The sequence below is a fragment of the Nannospalax galili genome, unplaced genomic scaffold (genome assembly GCF_000622305.1).
Source record: "Nannospalax galili isolate Female #2095 unplaced genomic scaffold, S.galili_v1.0 scaffold267, whole genome shotgun sequence".
Lineage (NCBI taxonomy): Eukaryota > Metazoa > Chordata > Mammalia > Rodentia > Spalacidae > Nannospalax > Nannospalax galili.
Window position 1 is genome coordinate 42,250 of NW_008357518.1, and position 9,329 is coordinate 51,578.

The following is a 9,329-nucleotide window of genomic DNA, read 5'->3' on the forward strand; positions in this document are numbered from 1 at the left end:
TAGGTCTTGAAATAAAAGGCCAGTACGTGTACCACAGGTATGATGGGGAAAGCCACCCTAAGGAAGGTAGCCTTTGCTCTTGCTAGCTGCAGTTCACCTGCTTCCATACAGCTCATTATGTCCAATTAGATAGCATATTGAACAGGAATATTTGGCAGCAAATATACTGTGACCATCTGAACAAACATACATACATAATATACTTGGGTCCAATAGAGCAAAAAATTAGAACAATTTTATTTCTCTGCAGCTATTTTACCTTAAGAATTACAGAGGCATGTCCTCTTACACACAAAACTCAAAGCACACCATCATCATCATCATCATCATCACCATCATCATCATCATAACTATGTCTGGTTTTGAGATACAAATGGAAGGAAACTGGCATTGTTGTATTCAGTTTTTCTGTATTAACGAAAAAATTTTGTATGTATGTGTATGCATGTTTGTGTGTATGTGTGTGCAAGTTTAAACTCCTCATAATTTAAGAGAAACTTAACAACATGGTTATTATAGTTTATTTTTTATTACATTGACTTTTGTGTGTATGTGTATGCATGTGTTACAGCACATTTGTGGAGGTAAGAGGACAATTTGCATGAGTCTGTTCTCTCCTTCCATTATATGGGTCCAGAAGATCAAAACTCAGGCCATCAGGCTTGGCTGCAAGCACCTTTACCCACTGAGCCATCCTCTAGGCTCTGGATTAGTTATTTTAATGCACACACATCTTAAATACTCTTACATTTGGAAAATTACTTTTAAAAATTAAACTTGCAATGAACTAGCAAATATATGTTATCAAAAAATCTTTGGACAGGGTTTCATATGCAGCCCCAGCTGGCCTAAAACTTGCTAATGACTGGCCTTGATCCCACAGAGATCTGTCTGCCTCTGTCTCCCGAGTGTTCATATTAAAGGCATGCACCACCATGCCTGGCTTCAATATCATTCTTATTAACTTTATTGAGTGTGAAACAACACCTGGGAAAAAAAGCACCTTGATATTAAGAACTAAGAACAAAAGCTAACATAGAATTTAAGCTGTTTTAAGTTTCCTATTTGGAATTTCAAAATGTTGTCTGTCTCCTACCTTAGAGAACTTGGTGGAAATTAAACATGTAAATCTTAGAATTGTTCAAAGGTACAAGATTCTTCTCTCCCTAGTCCCTATGTATTTCTCTCGATGGAAGACCAGGTCTTTCCCTGCACAGGCCTCTCTCCTCACACAGTTACAGGCTGAAGGCTGAGTTAGCGCCACACCAGAGTTCCTTATTCTGGAAACTCCCTAAAAAAGCCATGGCTGAACAAACTGAGGTTTTGCATGTACTGTTTTCTTGTTTTTATTATCTCCTAGGTAATTAATAAGAGTTTTAATTATGACATATTAACCTTCAAAGAATACTAGTATTTGCCTCTACTGTGATAATTATTTTAAAGAAATTATTTTATTTCTTTAAAATTAGCACACAATAAGACTTATTTTTTTAAGAGGAAACCTACTTGCTATCAGTTAAAACTTCAAACTCATATGATCAATCAAATACTTCCCAAAGAAGTACCTGTCCCTACTTTGTACAGAGCCTGCTCTAGACGCTTAGGACATGTCCAGTGAAGGCCTCACAGTGAAGGCCTCCCCTTTGGGTAATTAAAAATAAGGATTTAACATTCAATTTCCTTTAAAGCAATACTTTCTTACAATAGTTTGCAATGACTGTTAAAATGATCTTCAATTTGGGGCTGGAGAGATGGTTCAGTGGTTAAGAGCACTAGTTGCTCTTGCAGAGGACCCGGATTCAATTCCCAGCACCCACATGGTAGTTAACAACCTCCCATAACTCCAGTTTCAGGGGAATCTGATGCCCTCTTCTGATCTCTGCAGGCATTGCACAACATGGGTGCATTTACAGGACATCAAAAATAAAATATTAACAGAAATGGTAATACTTTATAATCTCTATAAATCGCTATGTGTCCCAATTCAATTAAATGAATTTTCCATACAACTTTCCCTCAATGATTAGATGACTTCTGCAATTCTCCCCGGAAATCTACGGTAAGACAATGTCCTTCCAGAAAAGGAAACCTATACTGGGTCATCACAGTGCTTGTGATGCTGTCTAGCAGCCGGATGTAATGCCTTTCAGTTCTCTCCTGGTAAGAATGGTAAAGTAGCAGACAAACGACAGAACTGACTGCAAGCACATCAGCCTGAAGGTCCTAATAAAAGCAAAGCTAGCTGGTCTCTAGATCTACGTCATTGCCTCAGGAATAAGACAAATTACAAATTATTAAACAAGGAAAGAAAGACATCCCTGGAGAAATCATACTGAAGGACCACAAAGGATGTTTAAGCACAAAACATCATGCATCATGGAAAAGACACCCCGCAGAGTTGTCCCCCAAGAGCATGTTTTACAAACTCCAGTCCCGGACTCAAGCGTTCTCTAACGTAAGCATTATGTATTGGGAGCGTGGAGGTATAGGGTGCCTCCGGTCACAATGCCGAATTTCGAGCCTGCAGCCGCAGATGAAAGCTTGAAACCAGGAAAGATCTGGTCCAGTTCTTTTCAGTCCATGCCTTGACTAACCACCTGCTGAGGTTTGAGCCAGACCTGGACAGTGCTGGGGAATCCCAAAGAGCAGAGTTCAGGACTGGACAGGTGCCCGGGCGCAGACCAGCAAGGGTTATCTATGCTCCGCCTGCCTGTGCACGACTCACAGAACCACAGGTTCCCGTAGAAACCAGCACAAGGCATGGGGCCCCTCGGCCCCAGGGCCCACCGCGAGCCGGCCTCCGGGGGCCGCTTCCCAGGACGCGGCGCCCCGCTCCACATCGGGCCAAGCGGCCCCGAAGGCACGGTGATAGCAACCGCGACCGCGATCCCGGACCCGACCGTCACGGGCCACTCTTCCCTGGGCCGGACTCCAGGAGTCCCCGCCCCGACCCGACCTCCCGGCCCCGCGCGGCCGCGCTTACCCACCTCCAGGCGCAGGGAGGCCCCGCAGGCGCGCAGGAACTCGCGGATATTGCTCAGGCACTCGCTCTCGCTCCGCGGCTCCGGGTAGACCTGCAACACACAGCGGCGCTCAGCGGGCGCTTCTCCTTGCCCGCTCCCCTTCTTCAGGCTGTACCAGTCTCCGCCCCTGCCCGCACCCGGAAGTGGGCCCTGCGCCGGAAGTGACGTTGTCAGACCGCGCCCCCGCGGCCGCATCCGGTCTGCACTGGGTCCTCTCCCTCGGCGGTCTACTGTAGATCTCTGTGAGACAGGCGAAGCCTCGGCCTCACGAAAGCCACCTCCTCGCGGCCTCGCCCACCCCTACGTGGAAGCGCCCCACGGAATTCGGCCTTGAGCATCCCATCCGGGTCCCAGAGGACTAACGTTCTTTCCCACCGAGACTCCTGGAGGTTGCAGTTTTGGCTTCCAGAGCTTAGAATAACATTAAAGTATGCATATTGGGGTTAAATGCCGGATTTTCTTTTCCCAGATACAGGCCATGTGCTTCGTGAATGGTTAGCCAGAATAGCCAGTACTGTGGGTAAAGCAGCGAAGAGGCTTGGCGTCGCAGGTCTGCGCCATGACCAGCTAGGGAAGGCACCGACCTAGAGCCTGGTCCTTCAGTCTTAGGTAGAATCCTCAGTAGAGCTGCGGTGTTATGCTCCTGACCATACCAGAAACTAAAGTAACCAGAAGCAGAACCAGTGACTAGAACAATTGCACCACCCCCAAGAAACCAGAAATGCATTTTGTTTTTAAATCTAAGGATTTACTTGGTAAAGAAGCAATTTTCTTAAGAGCATTCAAAGAATTAAGTGTTGCTGGCATTTAAGCTAAACCATCATCCACAATTTTAACACTGAGAACATTCACGGCATTTTTGTCCCGCCCTGTAGGGAGAAATCACAGCATTCATCCAACTGCTTTCAGGAATACTGTGATTTCATTTGCCAAGTGCTTGGGTCTTTAAATTTTTTAAGTCAGAATCGGGATATTCAAAGACACCAAGAGAGATGAAATGAGTCCCCCTGCCCCAAGTTGAAAAGTTCTTTGAAAGGAGTCTTGCCGTGTTTCCCTCCAAACTGAGCAGTGTTTTTGTTTTTTAGTGAAATTTAAGAGTAAAACGGCAAAACCAAGCTGCCTTCTATTTGCTGCTTTTCTCCCAGAAGAATTTTCAAAGATTATGCACTAAGTAGTGAACCTAAGAATTTGCTTGTCATAATTTTAGACAGTTGCAAATGATGTAATTTCTCACATTCTGATGATGGCATTTCAAACTTGACATCCTTTTCAAAAATATAGCCAATGAAATCTAAATACACAGGAGATATGACACCCATGTCCCCATCTGAAAAGCTTACAAACTCTTTAAAAGAGAAACACTATCTTCCCCTTTAGTTCATCCCCATTCCACTTACCCAGAGAACTGTGTCCTAATCTACTGTTACAACATTTTATATTAGCCACATTTGGCCACATTGTCCTTTTTTTTTTTCAAGAAACCCTTCCATACAAACACAATACCACATCACTCCCAGATTCTCTTATTTGTGAACCTGACCACTTGTAACCCCAAAATAAATACATATAGCATGCTCTCAGTGAAAAAATTTCAATTGATTTACATTTGCATTCCCGCTCGACTTGAGCAAAGCGATGCTTTCCTGTTTTAGTTCACAAACTGAAAAAATGCCACTTTCTCGGTCTATTCAATGCCACATTTTTTGTTTTTTCTGTTTTTTAACCTTAGTTGGTGATTTCACTTTTTAAATGGCCTCCAAATAAGCTAAAATGCTGGTAAGGGTTCCTAAGCCTAAGAAGGTAGTGATCTGTCTTACAGGAAAAAAAAAACTGTTTGTCAGACAAGCTTTGTTCAAGCATGAGTTACAGTGCTGTTGGCCATGAGTTCAGTATTAGTGAGTCAAAAATAGGAGACATCCACAAAAGAGAGGAGACACACCAGTCTGTTTCTGAGGCTGTTCCAGAGGTGCGAAGGTAATGTCAACTGTTCAGAATGAAGCTATGGAGAAGATGGAAAAGCAGCTAAACTTGTGGATTTGTGAGATGATCAATACAAAAGTGGAGTAGACAGCATTGTCGTGAGGTTGAAAGCCAAAGAAAGATTACAGTCCTGTTACCAGGGTCAGAAACATTAAATCCTTCTCAGCTTGTGATGACTAGCTGGCACATGTCAAGAAAAGATGGAACGCGAAAAATTTTAGACTTGTGGTTGAGGGTAGTTCTACAGATAAAAGGCTACAGAAGAATTCAGAAACTACTTTCTGTGCATTATCTATGAAAAGGGCTTTATTGAAGAGCAGATTTTCAGTGCTTATGAGACTGGCTTGTTTTACAAGAATGTTGGAAAATGAACCTGTGGGATGCAACTGGCTTCTAAGGCTCCTCCCTTTAAAGGAATCTGAGATCAGGCAGCCTTACTGTTGTGTGTCAAGCAACTTTAAATGCAAGCCCCTAATGCTGCACAGAACTCAGAGCCCACGATCACTTACAGGGAAAAACCTCAACTCCATGCCCCTTTCACTGGAGGTGGAACAAAACTCCATGGATGGCATCCTAAATATTCTGGGTTTGGTTCCACAAGTGCTTCATCCCAGAAGTTGAACTATCTACAGGGCAAAAACTTTGTCTTCAAGGTTTTATTAATTCTGAACAGTGACCCAGGTCTTTGTCACAAAAACTTGAAAATGTCCACCCCAATGCAGAAGTTCTTGTCATGACTCCAAATACTCCATCTCTCATTCAGCCTCTCAGTTAGAGCATAACAAAAGCTTTCAAGGCACATTACCTGAGACAGTTGTTTGATAAAGTCTGCAAAACTTGAGGCCTATGAGGAAATCACCATGTTAGACTACTTGAAATGCATCACCAAATGCAACACTATTGGTTATGTTGGTACAGTCTAGGGCAGCATCAAGCAGGAAAATGTTCCAGGTGTGTGAAAGATTTTGTTGACTTTGAGGGCATTACAGAAAACATAATAAGTGTCAAAAACAATGCATATTACACAGAAAGTAAATAGAGATGGTTCTAACATGAAGAAAAAAAATAGAAGAAATTTCAGCTGAAAATGCAGTAGAACTCACGAAGACCTGTACAAGATGATGAAACACAGCTTCAGAGTCGTGATAACAGGACTGAGTAAAGTCAGCCCAAGAAACCAACAATCGTCCCTCTCACAGCAGCCCAAAATAGCAGAATGGAACTCTGCCTTGGAAAAATTTACTGACACAAAGGGCTGTGACCCCATGCCTGAATGTGGCCTCACGTGCCACACTGCCACTGCATTTGTCCCTTATTCCAAGATACTTAAAGATTTGGGGTTAAAAATTCAGGCAGACAAGGCTGAAGCAGTGCTTCTAGCCTTAGGGCAGTTTGGGAGGGAATGTTATGAACATGAAAGTCCTAAGGTCTCGGTCTCTCCTAGGGAGCAAGCCAAGGTCCTGAGGTCAAACCATACTCATCCTGAAGCTCCCTGTACAGTAAAGTTTTGGTTAGCATTTCTATAAAACTAACTGAATGATCTTTGCTCAGTGCTTTTCTCAGGACTTCATTTGCATTCCTTACTGTGCAGTACCCAGTATATGTGCACAGTGCTGTGTTTACTGTTTATGAACATTCTGAGTACATGTACTATGTACATAAGACTGTACATAGTACAGTCATGGTATAGTGCATTACACAGTACTGTACAGGCAATGGTGTTTTATTATAAACAAATGCTGCATATCGTTCATAGCATACATACTGAATTGGTGGTATTCAAAAGCACATAAAATAAGGTTATATTAACTGGTTGATAAAATAGTATGACCACCTGTATGCACAACCACACTAGCAAATACATACAAGAAATTATATGCACTATGACCAGAGTCTAACAGGACCCTAATTCTGTATTTCTCCTAACATCAATGTTGTAGTCATGGACAGTTCAATATTTGAGATAACTTTATAGAATATAACATACCAAAACTAACAGCCATCTCTACACTTAAGACTATGAAGCCAAAAGGCTGATTGAGTTTTTTCTTCTGTCATGAGTATATAAATAGTAGAAGCAGCATATTACCATTTTTGATAATTGTTAACTATGAAAAGCAAAAGTACTTGGAGATGCATATATTAATGAGATATATGGGGATGTTTTTATTACACTTATCTGTGTTGTAGGCATGTGTAGTAATCAGAAAACAATATGTGGGAGTTAGTTCTCTCCTTCTACCATGTGGATGCCAGGGATGAAACTCAGATTGGCAGACTTGGTGACAGGTACCCTTTACCCACTGAGCCATTTCCCCAGCCCAGATTTTATTTTAATTTGTCTATCCATGGATGATTACCATTTTTGTTAAGAGGTGTTACCTAGTTCTTTTTCTGTTTTTTTTAAATGCACATGTTGAAAACCTGTGTCCATAGCACCTGGAAACGAAAAAAGTTCTGTGATATAACTTCATTTGATGAGTCACAGAGCCAAAGTCCAAATATCACCTACTGCAAATTATGAAATTTTAAAATGTGAATGCTTCATTACAGCCTCCTTTGATTTCTATGAAAGCTAAGAGTTAGAAAACCCAGAGTTGCAAAATCCTGTCATTGGGAATCACTGAGTTGAAACACTCTCAACAACATTGCTTTCTTTATTACCTGGATTTTCTAATTACCCCTTGGTTACATGGCAGGAAAGTTTTCCATCTTTCAGCAATACGCCTGAGGAAGACAGCAAATGGGTGAAGGTCTGCCTTTTTGTGTGAAGTAGAAGAAGGACCATTATGAAAGGGGAGGTGGGACAGCAGCAGTAGTCCCAGGTTCCTTTTCACCATCAGTTTTAGGTGAGTACATAAGCAGGTTGAGGGTTTACCCCTGGGTTGTCTTGAAACTCCCCTACCTGCATAATAACCCTTGAGAAACCTGGTTCATGTACATGGGTTCATGTAGCTAGCAGCATCAGAGAACATGGCTGTTTGGAAAACAAATCAGAGGCAAAACTTTATGTCAGTAGTTCCCAGCTCTGTAACAAACAGGTGTTACCTAGGACAAATTGCTGACCATTTTGGTCTTATCTCCAATCTAAGTCTAATAGCCTAATGGCACTGTTGAATCAAGTGGATAATATATTAATTCATCAGTATTTTCTGGGCTGCAGCTTCACAGCAGATTGCATCATATATATTGAATGCAAGGCAGGGAGAGGATAAGGACCCTGCCTCAGTGAGCAGGAAGACTTGCACTCTACATGTGCAGCTACACAGCTGTACCCAGAGCCACAGCAGCAAATCAAGAGAAGTAAAAATGCTGAAGATACAGGAGAGAGTCAGAGGTTCAACCAACACGAATGGTGACCTCAGTTGGGCCTGGAAGGGTAAAGATGAGGCAGAAGAGTAGGATGACATTGTGGTCCAGAAAGCCTTGCAATGACTTATGAATGAAAAGTGTATGAAAAAAAAAAAAAACACAGTTAGTGGGTCTGGAGAAATGGCTCAGCGTTTAAGAGCACTGGCTGCTCTTACAGAGGACCCAGGTTCAGTTCCAAGTCGCTAACAACAGTCCATAACTCCAGTTCCAGGTCAACCCAATGCCCTCTTCTGACCTCTGTGGGCATTACACAACATGGGTGCACTTATATGCAGGCAATACACTCATACACACACACAAAAATAATAAATAAAAATTTAAAAACCAGTTGGCAAAGAGGAAAGCAGGAACCCACCTGATCTCTGCCTGGGCTGACTAAAACTAACTTGTGCCACTGGCAGGCACAGAGGTACTCCAAAATGTCCAAGAATGACCAACTGGCTCATTATATACTAACATACCCCTGGGAAAAGCCTAAGGCTATGCAAATGACCTCCACAAAAAAGGTCCCCATGCTCCACTCCACTTCCTTGGAAGTGTACCCTTTCTTAAGAAAGTCCATTGCTTTGCTGCTACTGTTTGTGTGTCTTTATTGATTCTTTGTCCCAGGGCACAAAAACCTGCATTCTGGAGGTGCCCTCTAAAACCCATTATCAGCTAATCAAAGAACTGGGTGGAAGTGCATATTCCAAAGTATGACGTTTTAAGCAAGTACATACACACAGGTAGTTCCACCTGTTTGAGAAACTGACAGGTAGATCACTTGAGCTGATATGTTTGAGACCAGTCCAGGCAACACAGCAAGACACCATCTCAAAAAAAAAAGAAAAGGGGAAGGAAGGGAAGGGAAGGGGAGGGAAGGGGAGGGAGGGGAGGAAGGGAAGGAAGGGAAGGAAGGGAAGGGGAGGAAGGGAAGGAAAGGAAAGGAAGGGGAGGAAGGGGGAGGAAGGGGAA

At 42.7% G+C, this 9,329-nt stretch overlaps 1 protein-coding gene across 1 annotated transcript in view; it reads right to left on the reverse strand.

The window, feature by feature from the left end:
* Nucleotides 1-9,329, reverse strand: part of LOC103751674 (rho guanine nucleotide exchange factor 7) — a gene marked incomplete at its 3' end in the record, with an annotated part of 85,905 nt that overhangs the window by 33,450 nt on the left and 43,126 nt on the right. The window contains 1 exon segment of the mRNA XM_008855175.2: nt 2,988-3,074. Coding sequence (XP_008853397.2) covers nt 2,988-3,074 — 87 coding nt within the window.